Source organism: Pseudopodoces humilis, chromosome 16, assembly GCF_049639895.1.
Source record: "Pseudopodoces humilis isolate 2021_Gansu_Grassland_sample_001 chromosome 16, ASM4963989v1, whole genome shotgun sequence".
In the NCBI taxonomy this organism is placed as follows: Eukaryota; Metazoa; Chordata; class Aves; order Passeriformes; family Paridae; genus Pseudopodoces; species Pseudopodoces humilis.
The window spans coordinates 13,300,625-13,324,874 of record NC_142215.1 but is presented as its reverse complement, the minus strand read 5'-3'; the positions used below and the strand labels follow the sequence as shown (position 1 = coordinate 13,324,874).

General features: G+C 40.7%; 2 protein-coding genes across 8 annotated transcripts in view; one reads left to right on the top strand and one right to left on the bottom strand.

The window, feature by feature from the left end:
* The window catches only part of TCF12 (transcription factor 12), a 159,528-nt gene extending 157,297 nt beyond the window's left edge, over window positions 1-2,231 (bottom strand). For 5 of the 7 annotated variants that reach the window (XM_014251123.2, XM_014251125.2, XM_014251124.2 and 2 more), the window contains exons 1-3: window positions 2,079-2,231; window positions 941-1,041; window positions 62-134 (exon numbers count right to left, since the gene is read on the bottom strand). In XM_014251123.2, the coding sequence (XP_014106598.1) occupies window positions 62-134; window positions 941-1,015 (148 nt within the window). In that variant the 5' untranslated portion in view covers window positions 1,016-1,041; window positions 2,079-2,231. Of the gene's footprint in view, window positions 1-61; window positions 135-940; window positions 1,042-1,209; window positions 1,341-2,078 lie in introns of those variants that run through there. The other 2 variants (XM_088063132.1, XM_088063131.1) reach the window with 2 other exon arrangements.
* Window positions 2,232-18,646: 16,415 nt separating this feature from the next.
* Window positions 18,647-24,250, top strand: part of ZNF280D (zinc finger protein 280D) — a 68,502-nt gene continuing 62,898 nt past the window's right edge. Inside the window, exon 1 of the mRNA XM_014251338.2 lies at window positions 18,647-18,703. The gene's annotated coding sequence lies outside the window, so the exon portion shown is untranslated. The remainder of the gene's footprint in view (window positions 18,704-24,250) is intronic.

The following is a 24,250-nucleotide window of genomic DNA, read 5'->3' as shown; positions in this document are numbered from 1 at the left end:
GACTATGCTGAAACATCAAGACTCGGTGAGATGAGCATTATCTATCTTGGATGCATCCTACCTGATCCACTGAACTGGCTGCTTCCTAGCGTAGTTGGTCTGGTTTTTCCACTATTTACAGGTGGGGAAAACATCTGCAAAACAAGAAAAAAAAAAAAAAGACAAGTTTTAGCTGGCTTTGAAAGTCTGTGCTGAATTATTAATATAAACAGAAAAGAGGTTAATAGGAAACTATTTTTTTCTATTTTCTGCTTGAAAACAAACAGAATGCAAGATGCATGTTTAGACACACAAAAAAACAGTAAACTGAAGTATTCCTTGCAATTATTAATAGGACCAAAACCTCATTTCTACGTGAACACAAACAACTTAAAATTAAAAGGACACCTACTACTGTGACAATTTCAAATAGCTATATGACTTCCATTTTTTTACTCAAATTATATTACTGATCTGTAAGTACAAAGTCACTGCATAAAGACAGCATTTAAGAGGCAGCAGTTTTCTATTACAGTTATAAATCCAGATTTTGGTATGCAAAAAGTATCACACAGAAAATACCTACCATTTTCTTAGCTAAGACCATCAATTAATAACTTATTTTATTTGTAGGCAATAATTTTTCTTTTGTTTAAAGAAAAAATAAAATAGAACAATACAAAAAATCCACCCAAGAACCAAGGTACCAGTGCCACACGCCAGCTTAACCAACGTTAATTATTAGATTATGCCATCACTGGGTCAGCCTGATTTTAACCAGTTAAACCAATTGACCCAGCTGGTATTACAGTATTAAATCTGGAAGTCTAGACATTACATCAAAGTTCAGGTGTCCAACTTGGCTGAGGCAGACCCAGCCAAACCCTGCACGCTGCTGCCCCTGCTCCTCAGTTCGCATGACCACGGAGAAGTCATGAGAAGACCTCGGAGAGTATCCTACCGCGCTGAAGTCCAGCAAGTCGCTCAGTTCCTTGTCAGTTCCTATAGCGGCCATCCTCTGCTGCTGGGAATTCATCTTCCTCCGCTCCTCCGATCACCTTTCTAGGGCACAGGGAGAGAAGCACAGGCAGCACTCCACGCCGCGAACCCGGCCCCCGCGAAGAGGGGCCTCTGGTACCTGCACCCCTGGGGCGGGGTGGAGACTCCCGGGGGAACCTCGCTTGGCCGAGCGGGCTGAGGAAATCGGCAGCAGCAGCTTCCCAAACTAACCAACTCTCTTCAAGTTTCCTCAGGCTCCCTCTTCTCCCTCATTCCACTTCTCCCGCAGCCTCGAGGAGGGCACGGTCACGCCGCAGAAGGGCCGCGGCCAGGAATTAAGTCCCCCCCAGGCAAGCGAAAGCAAATAAACAGCCGCGGCCCGGCGAGGTCCGGAGAATTAGCGAGAGATTAAGTGACTCACTGTCCCCGCAACAATGGGGCTGACGAGCGGGGCCGGACAAGCCTCAGCAGAGCCATCTCTGCCCCGGCATTATCGCCCACCGCCGGTGCCGGCTCCCCCTCCCCCTCTCTTCCGACCCACCCACCGGGGGCCGCGGCCGCCGCTCCGCGCTCGGGACCGCGGCGGGCCGGGAGCCGCCCCCGCCCCCGCCCCCGCACACCCGGGGCCCGGGGGGCGGGCGCCGCCGCCGGCGGGTGGGGGGGGGTTGGAATGCGCGGGCGGCGGGGGGGCCGGGAGGGGCCCGCGCCTCCCCTTGTGCCGGCGGGCGCCGCGGGGGAGCCGCCGCGGCCCCCCGCCCGGGCAAGTTGGGGACCCGCCGGGTCCTAAATGAGCGCGGGCATCCGCCGAGCGCCGCCCGCGGGGAATCGCTCTTGCCCGCGGTCCGCGGCCCGGAGACCCCCGCGCGCCGCACACCCGCCCCGCCACCCGCGCGGCCGGCCCCGGCTGCCGCCCCTCGGGTTCCCCGGCGGAGCCTCCGCCTCCCCCGCGGTCTCCCAGCCGCCAGCCCGGGCAGCCCCACTCCCGCCCGCGTGCCCGCGGCCCCGTCCCCTCGCCGCCGCCTCTGCCCCTGCGAGCGCCCGGCCGCCGCTTCCCTCCCCCCGCCGCTCTCTCCCAACTTCTCGCGGCCGGCCGCACTTACCCGTTGTCCCTGTACGCTCCGGTGACCAGGGCCGGGCCGGCAGCGGCGCGCGGGCCGCGGGCTGGGTGGGAGGCGACGAGCCGAGCGCTCCCCCCCCGCTGGAAGGAACTTGTGGGTTCCCTCAGGCGGACATTTTTTTGCTTACAGAGCCTCAGCACCACGTTCACGGCTCCGGCTCCGTATCCCTCCGCGCCGAGCGCCGCCGCCTTAACCCTTGTCGCGCCGCGCCGCTCCCGGTCGGGGCGGGCGGCGATCCACAGGCACCCCCGGGAGCCGCCCCGGCACCCTCCTCGCCCCCGGACGCAGCGCGGGGACGCCGCAGCAGATGGGGAGAAGCGGGTCCCCTCGGGCCGCTCAGGGAAACACGCACCCCACGGGAACAGACCCCTCCCCAACTCGGCCAAAGCGACAGCAAACCTCGACATGCAGCACTACCGGCAACGCACGTGCCCTAAAACACATTATCGCACTCACCCTGAATTCACATACCCTAAAATATGCCTGAATACTTTCAATGTATTAATACACAGTCTTACTGCTCAGAATAAAATGGCATACAAATTCCATAAACCTTTAAGCATTCATTAGTAGCTTCCTCTTAAATACACACCATTAAAACCGTATCGTGTCAAAGCACAAGAACATGGCTGTTACTACAAGAACACACATTCAAATAAACTCTGCAGCTCTTTGAAACAGGTGATGCTAAATGTGAACCAGCCCAACAGCTTCCGTGCAGGAATGGGAAGCAGCGTGCAAAGAACCTGCACCCTCATTTGGGTCCTGCCACTGCTACGGACAAATCACTCTTTTGTGCTGCGTCTACTTCTCACAAAACCGCACTGCCAGCCTGTCCTGCTGGCAAGTTTACTTGGTGTCTGTAAAGCCACGCCACACAGCAGCGTACCGGCCTCTCCCCGACACCGAGCGCAGCGCTGCCGGTGCGATGCCGGTGCTCCGTCGCACACCCGTCTCTCGAGCCTGCAGAGCCCCCAGGTGGCACCTACTTGCCACCACCTGGGGCTGGGCCTGCTCTTTTCTGACCCCAGCTACCAGGGGCCACCTACCATTCTCTCCGAAAGTGGGAATTATAAACCAATAATCTATGCAGCTACTGGCATATTATTCTTTTGGAGTAAAGGTATTTAAGAAACACAAGGACAAGGAAAAAGGATACTAAAATCCCGGAGAGCCTAAAAGGCACCGAGGAGCCTGTAAGCGCAGTGAGGAAGGGCATGCGGTGTGGAGGAGCGCACATCCCTCACAGGCTGCTGCTTGGCAGTCCCCCAGCTCTGGAAAGCAGCAGTACCGAGGGCTCTCCAGCCACACACCCTTCCCTTCCCTTCCCCATCAACTCTTCCCACCCCAGGCCCTGACTGTGACATCTTCTGGAGGAATGGGAATGTGGTAACAAACTTAGCACCCCCAGGCAAAGATAAACTGGAGATTCTGGAGATTCCCCTCCATTTTTCTCCCTTACATGCCTTGTGCTGGATGATCATTTGGCCTCGTGATTCTATGAATATTCATATATTTGCCACTTAGAAATGCAGGAAGCAATTTGTATTAAAATACCAACACAATGACTTCCATTCCCTGCTTCCCTGAGGGATATAAGTATGTACTTTTTTATCTTTGAAGTATAAATAATACTACAGAGGGAAGTACCCATTGACAGGGATTATTATACATTTCATGTGCAACATTCTTTAACATATTTTTGTTACAAGATCCCCAATGGACCTACTGAGAAGATACTCTGGAAGTGCTACTTTTTAACCAGTAGTGGCACTCAGTACCAGTTAGTACAGCTGCAACGCTGATAAGCATCGATTAGAAAGCTGGCTAAATGTAAAGAAAGTGGAAGCAATAATGCTAACAATTACTTGTACTCATGTGTAATTGGATTAAAATTATAACTTCTTTTTGTAAAGATACAGATAATTATAGATTCTTTGTGAATACAAATACTTTGTATTTGCCCTCTGACATCAGATTCTAAGGTTCATATTTATAAGCTTTTATTTGCAGCTAGAAGCTTTGAGTGGAAGATGATATCGGCACATAATCCATGGCATAGGGTTTAAAGTTACACAAAATGCCATAAAATGTTTTATTTGCTCCACAATGACATGTCACTTTTCTTGTGCAGATGCTGAGTAATGCATGCTCATTGCCAAAAGTCCCATTGTAGCAGCCATTGTTCTGCATCACATCTCCGTGCCTTGGATGTCCTCTCAGAAAAACTTCAAGGCACTCTGAGAAAAATTATGAGAACATAAATGAACTTTCCAGAAATTATGTCAGACAATTTAGCAAGAACACAAGGCCTCAGGGAAGGTATGCTTTGACCCAAAATACACTGTGAGTCTGACCCAAAGGATTGCTGAGGGACACCAAAAGGTAGTGAGTTGGCCAAGTCAGAAATTTCAGAACATACTCCTGGCATGTAGCTCAACTAAAACCACTGTGAAAGGTCAGTAACTATCACATCCTTTGTTACAGTAAAATTCAAAAGATAATTAACCTAATGCTTTGTGGCTACTGAACATATTCTTACACATTCCTAAGATTTGGAATCTTTAATGTATTCAGTTTTTAACTTCTTATCATGTAACACGTAACTAAACATGTACACTCAGATGATAAAGGCATGATGTTCTATGTCTATGCAATACTTTCACCTATTCTCAGAATCTGCAAGCCCACGCTCAAGGGGTTACTTAGAATCCTTTCAGCTCTGCCACTTCCTATAAATTATTCCTGTTCACTGCAAAAATAAGTTTTTAAAAAATGCATTTCATATCCTTACTGTGTCATAGCCATACACAAAAAAATTAAACAAAACCCAATGTTGTGAACATTAAAAAGAAAAAAACTGAAATCCAAAGTAGTATATATTGTAAACATTTTTAAAGATCTGAAGAAATCAGTGTCTGAAACCTGGTTCAAGCAGGTACAATGGTTTTCCATTTGCAACAAAGAAAATACTTTCAGTCTCATTCCGGCTGCAACTCCTAGATACGGTTCTTTCCTTTCACATGTGCAAACACAGCAAGCATAGTATATAAATCACACAAAAATCAAAAACTTCCAACCGTTCTGTGACACAACTGGACCCTTCCTGTACATTATGTAGCAGGCTAAAATGCTACCCCCTGCTGTGACTGTTACATCCTCTTTTCTTTCACTTCATTAAAAATAAAAGGTCTTCACTACGTAGGGAGCAACGATTCAGATGGATAGAAGGAAAATACAGGAGCAATCATAAGCACTAATAATTTTGCTGGTGATTTCACAAGCCTGGACTGCAGCAATCAGGACTGTATTCCTGTAGATGCTTTCCCAAAAATACTTTCATCAAGGAATTTTCTACCAAGAAAAGTATCAGTGTTGTGGATAAATACCCTTCCCTTAGAGAAGTCTTCAGTCTGTCATGGAATAATGCAAGTAATAGGCAGGTAAACCTCTGCACACAAAGTCATCAGTGAACTCCAGACGCTGACAGAACACACAATACAACTGTAAATCTTTATGGGAACTGCCCTGACAGCTGAGCTACCAACATCAATATGGTCAGCGACCAACCAGAGCAGTCAGGGAATTGCTACTTGCCAGATGGCGATGGTAGCATTCTTCCACATGCTTCAATGTGACCATGAAAATGAAGAATTACATACAGAACATAATAAAAAAATTAAGAGGAATATAAAACCCAAATCACTTGAGCACAACTCCCTGAAAATAATCACACTCAAACACAGTTTTCACAGCCTTCATGAATTGCTTTCCACCCACTCCTTAAAGAAAAAAATATTTGATACAGCAGACAGCTGTTGTGCATTCAGGGATGTGAGAAAATGTATTCTGTATTACTATTTAATGTATCATGCCTGTGTGAATAGAATCATTAAGCTTGCATGTCTCCTTTTGGCTTATTTATTCTTAAATTTACAGATGCTGAATTAATTCACAATCACTACCCAAACTGTACAAACTCCTAGGGTGATCCCCGACAGAGCACTTGACCAAGGATGGAGTTTTCACTGGAATGGCTCCTTTAAATCAACATGTATGTGCTCAGCTTGCATCCACAGCCAACAATTTATTCATGATAAATGCTATTGCTCGGCAAATCCATAGCCCTGGAGAAAAGTCAGCAAACCTTCTTCCCTGCTCCAATTTGTTGTTCTTTTTCTGTTTCTCACAAGTTCCCACCCCCAAAAAACACTGAATCCCTTCTGCTGCTTCCAGTAAACTTCCTTGTACAGAGAGCAATGCTTATTCAGAGTCAGCAATAAGGAGGAAACAACATTGTTTCCTGCACTAGGATGGACAAAGCAATTCCATTTTCTCACTGATGTGCTCCTTCACCTGGAACCTGACTTGAGCCAAGAAGAAAATTAAAATATTTTTGTTATAATGCATGAAACTTTTGGATTAAGTCCTTGGAGAGGCATTCTGTTCTTCCTACAATAGCTTTTCCTTACAAAACAGACTGGAAAAGTATCCTACAAAAGAGCATAGAGCTGTGTTCCTATGCCCAAACCTCATGATTACGCAGTGCTTGCTGTTATCAGTACAGCCCATCTTACAGATAACCGAATTTGCTGCCTGCTATATTTACCTCGCGGTAATTAAAATTATATAACATATATATTATGTAACATATTCTACAATCGGAAAGATTTAGAATATTTGCAGGGGGCTACAATGGTGAAACCTGTCGCCAAAGAGCACTACTTAGGAGGTGACCAGAGAGAACACATGCAGAGTGACTATTGTTAAGTCAAAACCTGTTTCTGTGGGGCACTGACAGCTACACTTCACTTGTTTTCTGCCGCTGACAAAGTGCTTGCCAACTGCTTGTGGTTGAGCAGGGGGTGAGTAAAAGCTTTAATTCGCCGTAAGGGACCTCCTCTCAAGGGGAATTCCTACAAAAGTTGTCTGCGGGAAGGAGGTCAAAAAAAAGAAGGCGCCTGAAAGGAGAAATCACGGCGACAGGGCCCCATCAGAGATGGTTCCTCTTGGTCCGGCTCCCCGCAGCAGAACCGGGCCGGGCACAGCGGGGCCACCCACCAGCTGTGCCCCGGACCACAGAGCCCGGGAGCGGGCGGCGGGACCGAGGCCGGCGGGAGCTGCCCCGCCAGCGGCCCCTCGGGCTGCCAGACCCCCGCGGCAGAGCCCCGGGCGAGCCGAGCGCAGCCGCCCGAGCGCAGCCGCCCAAGCGCAGCCGCCCCAGCGCCGCCGCGGGGAATCGGAGTGGCCGTGCCCCGCCGGCCGCTGCCCCGCCCCCCCCCCGCGGGCCCCCCCCTCCAGCCGCCGGCCGAGAGCGGCCCAAAGTTGTGCGGGACCGAACAATGCGGAGAGGACTATTTGTCCTTCCGCCGGCCGGGGGAGGGGAGCGGCGGCCGCGGGGGAGGGTCGGGGCCGCTCCTCGCCGCAGGTCCCGGGGCGGGGCGGGCCGGCTGAGCCCTCCCCGGGGCCGGTTATGAAATCCCAGGGCGCCCAGCCCTGTCCCGCCCAGGCCGGGGGCAGGCCGGGTGCGACTGTGGCTCGCTGCGCCGGCTGCGGGCCTTTGCGAGAGCCGCGTTTGGAGCAGCGCCGCGTTCCGCCCTGTCCCGTCCCGTTCCGCCCTGTCCCGTCCCGTTCCGCCCTGTCCCGTCCCGTCCTGTCCCGTCCCCGCCGCCCTGCGCCTGCCGGCTTGTTTACCACTGAGAGGCTGGCGGGGCAGAGGCACTTCGGCCGGGGGGAAGTCTCATTTCCCGTATTCCCCGCTGCCGCTCCAAGCCTTGCACTCCGCGCTTCCTGCGGGAGTTACACACCAGCACGAGGGCTCCGTACGAGCGCGGCGCAGCTCGTGGCCATGTGCGCCTGGAACACTTCTCATCTTCCCCCAGCTCAAGAAACGAACCTGAACACCACCACTCTGAAGAAGTAAGCAGTTTAAATAAATAAATGACGTTACATTGAATCCACACAGGAGCCGGCTTGGGTACTCATTTTGTTTAAGCCAATATTTCTTAAATTAGCTGAAAACAATCAACAAGTTTATGTTAGAAGCAACATAATGTTTTCTTGCTTTTATACTACTTTGCTACTTACAGAGGAGTAAGTAGCCACGAGAGATTTACACAAGCTTAATAAAATTAATCTAAATTACATTGTCTTTAAAGGTGGCTTAAAAATCAGTATGATCTAAAGCTTAATAGAAATGTGTTTAGATGTTTAATTAAAGCATTCATTACACTGAAAGCAGATTGATATCCCCGGAGACAGTCGGGGTTTTTCCAGCGTATCTCAACCTTTCTGTTCAGGATCCATGGCCAGGCGGTGAGCACCGGCACCGCGGCAGCCAGTGAGTGATGCCGCAGCCAGCCCGTCCCAGCGAGCCGGCTCTGGGATGCAGCACGGCCCCGCTACCAGAGGGACACACTGCTGGCAAAAACAATCCAGGGGCTGTGCAGCTGCAGCACTTTGAACTACTTCATTTTAAGAGAACCCATTTATAAACTCAGAAAACACGGATGACAACAAAGAACCGTGTAACTGAGGTTAAAACGGGAACTTATTTTCAGTCAGGAAATAATACAATGTTTTAAGTTTCCTATGTGAACTATATGCCTGTCACTACACATTTTTTTTTGTAATGATCACATCACACAGTTCAATGTGAGCAGTTTTGAAATATTCCTAGGATGATCATTACTGGTGAAAGCCATTGGGACAAAGCATCTCTCACCAGTAAGTTCTCACATTGAAGGATGTTGGCTAGGTAGTCAGAATAGAGCTAATTTGCAGAATGGATAAAACATGACAAAACTATCACCACTTTGAGCCTGGTTTCCCAGGGAAATCACTTGAAGACAACCACACTGTGTTCATGGGGATAGATGAGTTTTCTTAATAAATCACAAATTAACTTGCTAATTTCAGCCAAGGAAAATTAGATCACATTAATGCCATGTAATGGAAACAATGATTAAAGGAGAGGAAAACAGGAGACTTTTAATGCATCTATTCAAGAAGGGAGTTGTTAAGGTCAATCCTTGTTAGTGACCAAAGAACCCAGGGACACAAAGCCAGGGGAAGGTAATTTTAGGTGGTTCTCTTCTGGCAGACAAAATTCTGGTATTATGCCTGCCACCAGAAGTGGAATCAGCCATCTGTTTCACACAGTGCTTTTTGAACATTTCCTCATCTCCAAAGTTTCACAGGAACCAGGAAATAATTGCTTTAATGTAATCAAAAGCCATATAACCCATAGATAATATTTTACATTCTCAAATTGCCTGAAAGAATTTAACTGAAGTCTGACTACAGCCATTCATCAGCCAGTCCCAGATGGGTTCCTCATGCACGAGATTCCTACCCAACACTAATTCCCTGCTTGGCACTGATGGGAACAGTTTCTGTCCTTCACACAGCTAATGGACCATCAGATGATGCACTTTGGGGAACTAATGGATAGCAGAGAGGACCAAATATACAGAGGAAAACCACAACTTTGAAGAATAGTAGGAACTCTTTGCACCAAGCACATATAGAACTATACTTTGAACTACACTGAAAGGAGCTTAATTTCTTAAATCGGTAGAGTGATAACATGGAGTTTTTTAGGCTTTAGGAAGAAAAACAAAGCTCAGAGTTGAAGTTCTATTTTGAATATTGTTGCAGCCACATCATAGGTAGACTCTTGTATGAAGACAGTGGTTAATTCTAAAGTATTTCCTTCTTAATATATTACCAGTATTATTATTTCCAACAATAACTGCAGAATACATCAGATTAATTTTCATTTGGGAATGAAATTGTAGGCAGTCTCCTTGTCATACATATTTATAATTTCCTTGTAATTAACATAAATATTTCTGTTACAAATTAGATAGTATTGCAAGTGCTCTGCCCAGAGAACTATTGACTACATTTAATTTTCTTTTTACATTAATCATTTAAGATTAAGCTTCATAAAATATATCTTGACCCCATATTTTGCCCTTATATGGCTCTTAACATAGGAAAATTTGGGGGAGTTGTCTCAGTTACAGAAGATACTTCATTATCTTGGTTATTCTTTCTCAGAGAAAAAAATACCCAAACAAAACCAGTGTCAGAAATAATAGTGATAGGATTATTGTATATAGCATATTGCTATTTTGACCATAGAATATTTCCATGACAGACATGCAAATATAAAAGGCCAGATGACTTAAAGAATGGTACCCATCCTTTTGATGAACTAGTTTGCATTATCTCATCTGAACCCCTCTTTTATCATATGCAGATGAGCTGTCTTACACATTCACATGATTTTGACATTGTCACATTCAGATACTTATTACAACTACCTAGTTTCCAGATGCTACAGAACAGTACAGCATCCCATTCAAGATTACATCCATCAGAAATTTTATGAGTCTGCTCTTAAACTAGAAATGTGAAATTTAAACCAGAAAATGTAAATGTTATACCATGTAGAGGGTTGTTCTATATAGGTCTCAAGTCTAGAGCAAAAGGACACTTCAAAGAAAGTGAATGTTTGAGATTTAAGCTTTAACTTTCTTTTCTGAAGAGAGGTTTACTTTCTAGACAGCATATTTATGCTTTCAGTTGTTCTGTGCTTATACAGTAGTAGTTACGACTTCCAGAGCCATACTTCTATCACAGCTGCAGGTCCTGGGGAGCTGATTTATGGCAAAGAGTCTTCTGAATGAAATACAACCTTAAATCAAGTTTCAACAGCTTATAAGAATAGGGAACATAAGAAAATTGTGCTGCTCAGACCAAAGGTCCATCTATCCCAGTAGCCTATTTCTAAAATTACATCCCAGTATAGTGTTTATTCTTTTCAGTTTGGTCTCTCATATGTTTTCAATGTAGTGATTATTCAGTGGGATTCTGGAGAGTAGAAATGGGTTTGGCCCTGTGCCTGTTCCTCGTATTGCATCATTTCCAGACTAATGAGAAAGATCAATCATTAGCCAGTACAGGACACTCAGGGAAATATGGAAGAATCAGGCACAAGGAGAGTAATTCTGTACCTAACATATTCCTCTTTTTGCCAACAAGAAAATTCATAATTTCTCAAGCAAGAAGTTGCATTTGATTATTGTTTTTAGTGGCTATCGAGAGCTCGTCCTTCATTAATTTCTTTGGTTCATATTGAATTATTTTTACTACTCAGCAGTCATATTTGTAGAAATAATGACAAAAGGGTCATCAAATAGTGAAACTTTTTAATACTGTCAGTGGGGTAAATATGATCCATAAGGGTGACTCTTTGAAAGTCACTAAAGGAGATCCAAGTCTTGATGGAGAAGACTTATGATTGTTCTCCATCAAATACAAGATAAATATATTGCTATTGAAAGCTGTAAAGGCGAAGTTAAAATATGAGCTTTTAGTCAGTCATTTTACATTCCCTATATTACCTTCAGTTGTAAAGTTGAGGTTTTACAATATGGAACATACTGTGATTAGCCCAGGGTATCATGGTTAGCTTGATACTATATGCAAGCTGTTGCCTCTTGGTTGTTGGGCAGACCAAGCTGAATGGTTAAAGGTCAGTGTCTCTCAGCATTTGCCTTAGTAGGGCGCAGGGTCTTCTACCCAAATTCTAATGTTCATTAAACTTGTAGAGATTTACTATCTTGGAGACAAGTACCCTCTGTTAAATTGAATTAAAATTGGAAAATAAATTTAAAAGTTTTTGGAAAGACAAACAGATAAACTGGTAGTGCAAATGCAGAAACTTATCTTCTGTAAACAAAAATCAGAATGAAGCTGTTTTAAAAGGTACTTGCCATAATACTACTCTGATTGAAGTCAATGGATATAAAGCAATTGGCTTCAAAGGAGGACCAAAGCATAGCCCATCCAGTGTCCCTTCAGAACTATTTCCAGCAGAAATGTCACAGCCTGTCAAAATAATTCATATTACATGTGGAAATTTTTCATTATGTTCTCCAAGAAAAATGTCTGTTTCAAAGTCAAGAGATTTTTCTTCTAACATTGTTTTGTATTAATCTCTTCTTTTTCCAACTGCACAAAAAAAATAAATTGATCATATAGCTCAAGGCAATTCCAAAGTTTACATTCATTGCTGATGGTGATTGAAGTGATGGTTATTAGAGACCTAAGCAGCTGCATTGCCATCAGGGTCCTGGCTCAGAACTGAAAATTGAGGGGTTGCTGAGCCCAAGCTGAAGTTCAGAACATACTTTTATCTCTGGGAAGCAAGAATTATTGTACAGTTTGCATTTTTTTTTCCATGTCAGACTCAGTTTAAGGTTTCTGAGAGGCTACTGTTGTATAAATAATTTTGAATACTGCCTTCCACTTCATAGTCTTAAATATTATGAAAATTGTTCTTATTTTTAATGTTTAGGCAGCACAAATAGAAGACTTACAGCAGAATCTTGCCCTCTGGAACCATCTTAAAGTTTTAAGTTTCTCTTCAGGGAAGCTATGATTTTATTTCTGGGCTTTCAACTCAGTCAATAATCAAGTGACTTCATATAGGTCAGTTTAATTTTCTTTATCTCAGATGCCTCACATGTAACATAAGAGAAGACAATAACCTCGCGTAAAGGCTTGCCAAGAAGAACTAAACTATAAGATCTTCAAATGAAACACATAATAAAAAATATTTTAAGTAATTTGACATTCAAAACTAGAACTGGGTAACATTCTATATACCTATAAGATTGTATTTTAATTTTGGATTATAGGGTAGATGTACATCAAGCAAAATCTTAGATAACTTATACATTTTACCACTTGGGAATACTACCTTCATCTAGAAACCTAATAATGTTAACCTAAAACCCCCTTATTATTGCTATTTGGTACACAAATATTTAAAGAGATTATGTTCCACACCTTATTTATTTTTAAACTTTATGAGAGATATATTTAAAAATTACTGCTTTTGGATGTATTATTAAAAGTTATACATATGACCTGCATTTCCTAACACCTGTACAATACCTAAAGAATACTTTAAGTTTCTATTACCTGAAAGCAGTGATTTTCTAAATTCCTTTAATGCAGAGATCATTAGGTTTTTTTTTCCTATGTGAAATTCCACTCACCCAATTTCACTCATCACATTTTAAAATACCTATTAATTTCAACAGGAAACAGTTTTTATGTTTCCACCTTCTACCTGATATTATAAAAACACTGTAAAACATGTTGTGACTCTATATCAATATGGCCTTTAAGCTGTCCTTAAATCAAATAATGAGAGAGAAACTATTAGAGTATCATTTCAGTGAGATCTGCTTGCTGGAAAGAGGTGGTGTTTCTTAGGTATTTTTGGGTTTATGGTGCAGCTATGTAAATTTATATTGCGTTTATGGTGGTTAAACTGAAATGATAAAATAGCATAAGGTATATATACCTAAAAATAAAAATATTTTATTCCTGAGTCTGTAAGACAAGGCCATTCCTTGAGAAACTCCAAACATGCAGAAATGTTTTTCCATAGTACATTTTACAGTTATTTGGGCAATTGTAGTCTATAAATAAAATAAAACTTAGCTCTTTACTATGAGTTATTGCTTATTTGCATTTCACATTTTCAGGGCATATTTTTCCCCTCTCCACTACAGAATACATAATACCTAAACAGCTTTTATTTGCTAAAAAGAGGTACCCCATTTTTTTTTCCCCATGGGAGAGGCTCAATTTGGATCTATAAGAAAACAGTTTTAAGAAGCCTAAAGAGATTTCTTGTGACAAGGACCATTTCCAATGGCGTTGCTTTTCAGACTACCGGTGAATCATAACCAGTGATACTTTGGTATATAAAGAACTACAACTGCAATGAAACAAGGTAACAACAGAACTGTTACGTTTATCTCATGGTACTCAAGATACTGGTGTTGTGATGGGCTCAGTGCCACCTTTTGGGTCTGATTTAGTCCTATCTGGATAGCTGGTCATCCCCACATACCATTTGATTCACTGACCTTCTGAAGCCCCTTCCTATATGAACTACCCTATGATCTTGTGATCCCATGATTCTTCATAATAATTGGTTTAACTTTTCTGCTAAGGTCTCACACCAGCAGAGAAAGGGCACATGAAAAACTTCTATAGGTATACAGAACTTCATCACAGAGGATGGACTGATGACTCTGACCTACAGTCAGCCTCTAGAAAGGTTAGCAATGAAATATCAGACAATTTGTTTTGAGGTGTTTTCTACATTTGAGAGACTGTTTAGCATGATGTAAAGCCAAATTAAAAGTAGGACACAAAGCTTTTGGGGGAATAGACACATGCTAAATAAAAGTGGCTGCTGCCACTGCCACCCTGCAGGGCCTTACAAGATATCATGGAATGTGTCAATGTGATTTATTTTTATGAATTATTCCTATGGGCATGATGTATGTATTCTGTGAAGATTAAAAGGAGTTGTTTCTTTAGAGATACTACGTTAAGAATCACCATAATTTTCTAGTTTAATTCTGCAGAACAGAAGATCCCACTCACTGAACTTTTATCAGTATAACAGAATAAATATTGCATACAAATTTGATCACGGAACAATTCACAAGGCTGAATACATTTTACAAAGTCAATGAAGTTTGACATGAAACAGATGAGGCACTGAGCAAAAATATTTTCCAATTTTGAAGCAATGCATTCAGAGACATATTTCCTGTATTGTAGGATTTAATTTTCTTAATGATATCTATTAGCTCTTCAAGAACTGACAAACTGGCTCCCACTGTTGCCCACTTTATTTAAGGTTACCCGTCTGTCAATTGCTTCTAGAGGCACCAGTTCCAGAATAATTTGTAATTTCAACCCACATTGAGCAAGACTATGATTATCTCAGAAATGTTATTTCCAGTGGGTTTTTGCATCTTCCTAATAATCTGTACAGAAAGGCACACCACACTAGATACAGGACTACTAACTATCTAAGTTTCTATAATAATCACAACGGAGTATTTTTCTGTGCAGTGAGAAGCGTCAGGAAGCACAAGGCCAAGCTGTCTCAGCATCAGAAAGCATTTCATGAATGGTCTCTAGAGCTGCACTGACTGCCCTGTTGGATGTGAGTGCAGTTACCAAGTTTGCACTGCAGCACATTTAGTATTAGCACACAGTATTTCTAACAGGGTTTGATGCAGACAGGACTCCCTCTGCTTTCAGCCACTGTTGGACACAACAGCTGTCACTGTGTGCAGAAGGCTGTCAGAATTCACAATCTGAATATGTTTAAAGCTTTAGGCACTATAGAAGGTTTTACATGTGTACATGAGAGGATGTGAAAATAATACATATTTTGTATATATAGAGGTAACTATTGTCATCTTCTCATACTTCTATATTAGGAGTTTTTTTTCCTTATTCTTTCATAGTGTGTTGTGATTAGGATAGACTTTTAGTTCTTAGAATTGTTTAGTCTTCATAATTAGATGAAAACTTTTGTGGCAGACTACTTATACATGAGAATGTAGCTGCATTTGTCAATTATTTAAATATATATTTAGCTACATATACACATGTTAACTACAACACAAAATATTTTGAAAATACATATTATAATTGTTAAAAATATTATTCATTAAACCAATACTTGTTTTCAACAGATTTCTTAAGTATTTATTTGAGTACAGTCTCTTACTATAGATTTAGATACAGCTCTAGTTTAATGAGCTTCCTAAAGACATTCACAGACAAAAAAAGCAGGAGAAATCAAGGAAATTGATTCTGTCACATTCTGGAGGCAGCTATAAGGCAATTTATTACTTATGAAGGGTCTTCAGAAGCTCATGAGCATTTGGGGCACCATGTATCAGAAAGTTCACAAATGACTCACCAAATGTTAAAAAAGGAGGAGAATGATCCTTATCATCTATCTTAAAGAACAGTGAAATATATCCAAAGGCTGTTCTGGAGTAACAATGAAACTGGGGAATGGAAATTGCATGTAATTATTCTTCTGTCTTCTCTACACACACCTCTTTATTTCATATAATGCTAAAATAAAACTATAGCTTAAAAATCACATCTTACTGAGTAGAGGTAACAAGTTCAAAGGGACAGATTTTTTCTGTTTCTGAATTTTGTGCTTCTCAGTCAGTAAGGGAAGGGCAGATGCAGGGCTGACATCAAGGACAGAATGAGGGTGATGCAACAGCTCACCAACTACAGCTGCCAGTCTTAATGGGGGAAGCAAATACAGCACCCTTGGGAACAGTGGTGAGGGTGACCCCAGTCATACTGGTAAGTAGGAAGGACTAGAGCATTTCCCAGGCTGCTGACATCTGTTATAGCCAAAACATAACTACAACAGCAGATAATTTGTAGTAGTCTTCCAATTCCTCTTGCCTCCCCACCAAGCAGCAATTTGCTACAGCAAAGAATATGTACCTATTGAACAAGATTTCTTGCAGTTCTTGCACTAAGGAGTGCCTCTATCCTGGCCACGAGAAGGTTCCTCTCAGGGCTCATGCTGTCTTTCATGCTGCTCTTTATGAGTTGTTTGTATACTATAGATGCTACTAAACAGGGTCAGGATGGTGAGCATGAAGATGTTTCCTGTAATGATGACCATACTTACCACATCATTTCATACCTATGTTTATGTCATTTTGGAGGTAGATTGGATTTCCAGGTGCTACTAAACAATTACACTTTAAAATTATTATGAATATATTATTCCTTTTTTTCAAAGCAGAGCATGACCAGACTTTCCTCAGTGGTGCTCATGACAGGACAAGAGGCAATAAGCATAAACTGAAACATGTTAAATTCCATCTAAACATAAGAAAACACTTCGAGGGTGACTGAATGCTGGAGTAGGTTGTTGAGAGTGGCTGTGGAGTCTCCAGTCTTGGAGACATGGCCCTGAACAACCTGCTCAAGCTGCTGCCCCTTGAGCAGGGATGCTTGACTCTAGAATTTAAGTGTAACTTACTACACTATTTAGCTGTAACCTCAACTATTTTGTGATTCTGTAATTAGACTACCTTCCTTAATGCAGTCATCATGATATATGCCTTTTACTTTGAAACTGGAATACTGTAATTGACTGAACAAGGCAAGGGCTCATGACCACTGAGAGAAAAAAGCTGTTAGAGCTGTTAAAACCTAACAGCGCAAATGAGAAACCTAAAATCAAACCAATACCATTAGTGTTTTATGTTTATCCTGACTTGGTTGTGTTTGAGGAGAAGTCTTAAAAGAATTGGGCTAACTACATGTTACCATCCTGGATTTGCCCTAAATGCGAGACTGCATCTCTCTCCCTCTCTGTTCCGCAGTGAGCAGCAGAGGTGACAGCGGGAGCTGCCTTGCACTGGCAGGATTGTCTGCCAGCATCTCTCCCCACTGGCACATCCTCCCCTCTGGTCTTTAACTGGCAGGTGTTGCTAACTCAAGCAAGTCTAGAAAGCTGCAGGAATTTCACAGCAGAGAGATGTTGCTGAGTAGATTCTCTTCGGAATTAGAAGTGGGTTCACTCTTTCAAGTGTTCTGAGGACAACCACTGCTGTTTGCTGCACAGAGCTTGTAGACATTACTGCTTTATGAAAGGATAATTTTAAAGAATGAGAAAGGTCATGAGTGTTTTGGTTGAAAACATTATTTTTCTTTCTGTGTTCCAAATAAACAGTATAAAATTCAGCTTCTTTAGACTCTGTTTTCTCCCCCTAATTGTAGACATTAAGTGCTATTCAAATGTGTTGGGATATTTCCCCCCTTTTCAAAAGCTACCCATAGAGAAATGTTTGGCTTCCCTTCAAATGGTACAATTCAAAAAGAAAGAACTACTGAGCACAAGGGTTAGCAACAGTTGCACTTGAAAATGACTGATACTTTAAAATTACTGGGGGACTTGGGATTATACTTGTGAAAATGGAACAACAGGTACAGCAGAAAGGCTAGACTCATGAAATGTGATTAGATTATTAGCAATAAAACTTGCACACATGGAATTAAACATATTTGCAGAGAGACCTCAGCTGTATTGGCTTGGAGGAGAGCACTTGTTTAACAAAAAATTTGCTATCAAAATGGCTCACTTAAAAAGGTTGATGAATAAAACTAGAGATTTTGATGTTATACTTCCCAAGGTGAGCAGATTGTTGTTTTGGGCTTTTTTTTGTTTGGCTGGTTTTCTAAAATTTTAATTACACTTTTCAAACTCTGTTCAAATGACAGTAATTAAAAAAAAAAAAACCAACAAACAAAACCTGAACAAAACCCCCAACACCCAAACAAACAAGCAAACAAATCATTAGTAATTTTAAATATTGTTTCTATATCATTGGAACTAATGGTAAGTATTGTCTATTTCGAATGTTAAAGCCTTAATAAAAACTGCGTATATACTCAGCCAGCCCTTTCAGTATAATATTACTGAGGCATTAATATACCAAGACCAAGGTTCCCAATACCACCAGAAAAATTATCCCCTTTGTTATCTTTCCAGTATAGGAAGTTCTTTTAGCCATTAATCCAGGTGTTAAACGTTATTTACCCATTTCTTTTACAAGCTGCTGTTGCCATTATTCTCCTTGAGGAGTCTTGACAGTTGATTCAAGCTGATGGCCACACTTCCACAAACTGCTGTAGAGGAACGGCCAAAACTGTTTCCTACTGTAAGTCTGGTTCTTTCTCTAACTCCTCATGAATTTGCTCTTTATATATATATATATATATATATATATATATATATATAATGTCATTATGCAAATGTTATTGTGGAAATGATGTGCCAAGTGGGGACCAAAAAAAAAAAAAAATGCTGTTTTCTTTTTTGCTCTTTTCCTGAAGTAGACAAATATTGGAGTTAATGCACAATAGAATTCCATTGCACGATATGGCTAGAACAGGTGAAAAAGCCTGTGTTTTAGAAGCAAACTTTTCTAATGGAAAAAAAAATAAAAAGGAAAAAAAGAAAGTTGAGGATGCTAATAAAATAGTAGAAAAAGCCCTTAAGGAAGTCTGATAGTGTTGAATGTGTGATACAGGCCAGTTTTTAACTGAGGGAAGAATGGTGGTGTTACTTAAAACACACAAGATATGAGCCCAGAAGCAGAAATTATTGGCAATAGTTCTTGTGTTTTGCAGACAATAGGAAGTAGGGGTGTGACTGGCCATCTGGTCTGCACGCTCCAGCTCCAGCTGTGCTAGCAAGCTTAAAGGAGGAGCTGCAGCTGTGTAATGAATATTCACAGCAGAGTGATCACAGTGTGATTTATGGCAAAGATAAGAACTGATGAAAAAGTAAGACTGGATGTGCTTGAGGTTTAAGATGGCATTTCAAATCCTGTTGTCTGTGATTCAATACTGGACATTTCCTAAAAATATTCAGACCTGAAAGAGGAGATTTGATTCATGAACTTGCTTTAGTGTGTGTAAATACAATGCTGGGAATTAGTATACAGTTGCCCAGGTCCAATTCTTATAGTTACACAAGCACAAGAGTTTTCCTGCTAAGTAGAATGATCAGGTTTTGATAATTTAGTATCTAAGAATTAGAAATTTACTTTAGATAGCTCGGAACTGTGAACACCTTGAGTACAATTAATTTTATATTATTCATGTCAATGAATCAGAAGTGGTCTGGGTGGAGTAACAAATTATCATCACAAGGTATCTTCACTGATGTAACTTATAAGTATTTCAAGTTTTGTTAAAAAAAAATAGGACTTTTACAAATAAGGTTTCTTAATATTTACATAAATATATATATGTATAGCATGTGTTAAACAGCTCTACCTACTGTCCCTTCTAAAGAGATGGTGAAGAAATAATTACAATATAACTGTCTTAAGATATACCTTGTCCTTGTTATTTAGCTGCCACAGGTAAAGCTCTTTGTGATAGCCCATGTAGTGGTAGAAAAGTACTAACCTGCCCAGCAGCTATAAACAGGCAGAAGGTAAACTGCAGTTGTCACAGCACATAGTACCAGCAAGAAATTAACTTGTAACTGCATGAAAAAAGAATTGCCATCATGGTTTCCTCATTTTTGCCTTGCTAAAGTAATGTATCTTGAATGGTAGGTTCTGCCTTGAAAAAAATATTCAGCTAGAAGCTTTCAAGTGGGAATTAGTCGCATTCCTGGTTGCTTTTCCCATGCCCCAGAGAGTTTGTGACAAGCACAGAGAAGTGTGAAAAGCTTTGATATTAAATCTAGAGATAACATTAATCTGAAGAGTTGGTGTCCCTGAAAAATGAAGAGAAAGTGTTACTCTCTAATATTCCTTAAAACACTCAGAGCAAGTGATTTTGTTCTGTCCATGAAGACATTCTCTGAAATCTAATTCTAATAAGTGCTACTGCCTTAAGAAGCATTTGTTCTTTAAAAAAATCATGCCACAGGAAATCCTTAGATATAGGGGTGGAGGTAAGTAGCTGGCATTTGTTTCTAATTCATGTTTATTTTATTTCATTGCAAATTCTAGTTCATCTCTTCCAAATGAATATGGAACATTTCATTTGCTGATCTTCTGCATTAATGTGGTCAATATAATTGGAGCTGAAGTGAGCTGTTTGCCAGACTTTCTAACTGCTGCCAAGAAAAACTTGGGTGTCATTTTAGAAAAATCCATGAGTGGAGGAGGACGAGATCATGACCATCTGTCTATGCATCAAAGGCTAAATCATTATAGGGGAAAATAACTTCTCTGTTGTGTTTGCCAGCCTTGTTCCTCTTCAAAGTAAGTTCAGTTAGTAAGTTTTGAAGACAAACATCTTCAAAATTGTCCTGTGGGCTCAAACATTTCTTGGAAGGAAGCTGGGGAAAAATTTGAAGGTCAAAACTACAAAGTTTGGAAGAGAATGAGATAGCATGAGAATAACATTTGAGGAAAATTATACTGTCTCCTTCAAAACTTCCCAAACACTTTCTGTTGCATCCTTTTCAGTTTCAGAATCTACCAGTAACACATAGGAAGCATATAATCTCTTTCTTATCTTGAAGACAATTCACATACATTCCATGCTCCATAGCATTTACAGACTTCTTGACTTAACATTTAACAAAGAGAAAATAGACTAACAGCTTTTGAAAGATGTGACAGCAAATATGCACCTGGACCTACCAGAGGCTTAGAATTTCTCTTATTAGTCAAGATAATAGTCTGAAAAGTAAATATTCTGCCAAAATACTGCATAGAGCAGAGGGGCCTTATCTGTACTATAGTTAATATTTCACTCTTTTAATTTGGTTGGGTTTTGATTTAATGCAATGCAAAATTAAAGTCTTGGCATCATGCCAAAATCCATCATAAGGAGCTGAACTAGGAATGTCTCTGAAAAGCCATTGGTCCTTCAAACCTACAGTCACTATTGCAGGCGTGCTACAGACTCCTTTATCAGAAGTCACTGTGACATAAATGTCTCTGATGAGAGTGAAATGACAACAAATGGAAAATGCTGCTAACCATGGGAGCTCTGTTTAGACTGCCACTTCCAGGATGCTACTGCTCTAGTTCAGTCTGCTACTGTACCCATTGCAGTTCCTGTAAGTTCCATCTTCTAGCATGCTCTCACGTCAAAATGTTTGCATTTTGCAGTGTGTGACATATAAGTCCAGACACTATTACTTAAAGATACCACTCAGGTTTCTCTGAACAGGAATCCTTCACAGTGAGAGTCTTCAAAGGAAACAGTTACAGTTCTTACCAGGAGTATGAAGGTTTTCTCTCTATTGAGATTCTGAATTTTCTCTTTCTTTGAAGATAAGAAATTCCTGCTACCACAGCCTTTATCTGAATATGAATGGGTCCCTGGATTTGATAAACTGTTTAGAACTACCAGGATCAAATCCTAAATATGTGTAAATTGAGAGTTCAAAAGATGAATTATTTCACCTTGTACTCCTGCTAGTCTTGATTTCTATCTTTCCTAATAATAAATAGTAAAATTTCAAAACATATTTTGAAAACAATTACGGCTTTTTGGAGTTATACTTCCTGTTTTGACCTTTTAAAATTAAAAAAGAAAATATTTTACAGGCAGATCCAGGTGTGACTTTTGGAAAAATAGTCCCTGCTTTGTTTTCAGTAAATGCAAAACTAAACACAAGTGAATTTTCTAAAAGAAGTCAAATGTCATCACGTTTCACACACTGAAATGTAACAGTGTTAATTTGCAGTGCATTCTGAACAGAGCATTCCACCACATCTGGAATCTTTGAAGATAGAAATATTACAAGATTCTTTCTAATAGTAACTCCGAAGTATTACTTCAGCCTCATGTAATAAAATGCTGTCTTGAAGATAAATGTAAAAAATCTAACCAGTGAACAAAGATTTTTAATCTTCAGAAAAAATATGTTTTTACATTATTGAAGTTGAATGATATCCTGAAAAAAGATCTCAAATTCTACAAGTTTTTCTCAAAATCAAAATGTTTACTGCAACAGCATGGCTGAGTTTTTCAAAATATTTGTTTGCATTGGGCTTTTTGAATAATCATCTTTCTCCACTTAATAGTTTTGAATTTGAACAGGATTTGTGTATTCAAAGAAAAAAGTTCAAAAGAGTAAAACCTGCAAATCAAGCACTTCTGTGTCACTTGCAGAAATCTTGTAGTAAAAAATGAATTTGGTTCATTATGGTGAAAACTGTACATATACATACTGTTTCAGAACATTCTTTTAGGGCTTTTATGAAAAACAAGAGTAGAAGCCTTTCTGCCCTACCACTCTCTCACTATCTACATGGTCAACAAATAGTTGACCTTGACTAGTAAAATTTACTGTCTGAGATGAATAATAGGATATCCTGTAAAGCAGGAGTATTAGAAATCTGCGTGGAGGATTGAATTACAAAACTGCCAGAAGTTCACATCCATTTTGCATAAAATGAAGCAGATGGCAGCTGACTTAATCTTTGATACCATGGTATGGTCCACAGAGATTATAAATCCCAGCATGAAACACTTCATTTATTTCTTGCACTGAGCAGGTGATAAAGAAAGATATAACATCTTGCAGATATTTTGAAATACCTACTTTAAAAAAGGCTCTATGATACATTCTTGTTTCTTATCTACATTTTTCTAGCAAAGGTTCTAGTTTTAGCACCTACAGCTAATATCATACAGTTGATTAGCAACCACAACTAATTGGCAGTTTCTTGGCCATGTTACTGGAGCTTTGCCTATGTTGCCCCAGAGATTCCCTGTTTCTCAGAAGCCTTTTTCCTATGTTACACGAACATTTATAAATCTTCCATCATTACATTGATCCATCCGATGCCATTCACAGGCATAACTGGATCAACCAATAGAACAAATGCTCAAAGTCCATATCTGAAATTCCTACACTATTCAGGAGCTGATGGGATATGAACATATCGCTAAGGAGAGAATGTCTTGGGTTGTCCCTGAGGTTCATCATCTAATAGGTATTTTCATTACATGGGTGACTAAGACTATTGGCATTTTTGGTTGAGAGTAAGAGATCTAGAGCCTTATTCAGCAAATCTTAAATTAAAAATGTTTCCATTCATATTAAGCAAAGCAAGTAAGCAATTTGAAAATTACTCTAAATCAAACTCCTAATGTGTACATCAAAGTTTCAGGAAATACACACCATCTATATATGCAGACTAAGGAAGCTTATGATAAAACCATGTGTTATGAGTAGCACTGAGTAAATCACTCCCTGCAGACCTCTCTGTGCAGCATCATATCAACTTAATGTTGGGTATAATTAGTGATTTAATTTAAGGGATCTTAACTGCTTTTAGTTCTATTGCTGATGTTCAGATACAAAATACTAATCTTAAACACTGATATTCCAAACAGAAAAAGGCTAAAGTCTGAAGCCAAAGAATAGAATAATCTTGTTAATTGTCCACAACTTGCTAATACAGTGTGAAATCCAATGGATAACTGATAATAAGAATTGTTTTGTCCTTTGGAAATACGCATGTTCTGTAATAAGATTTAAAATGTAAGTGCTAGAATATTCCTAAACTTTTAGAATATCCAACTATTATATTTGGAGATGTTTTACTTTCATTTAATTTGTAGACCCCTACAAAGGCATAGATGGACTATGACAGATTTTGGTGTAACTACTTTGTAAAGAAATAGTTCAAACATGATTACTGAAGACTGATCTTTCAATGGAAAGAAGACTAGAAAGCATCTACAATGTGAAATTGTGGATTTCTTCTTCTAGCTGT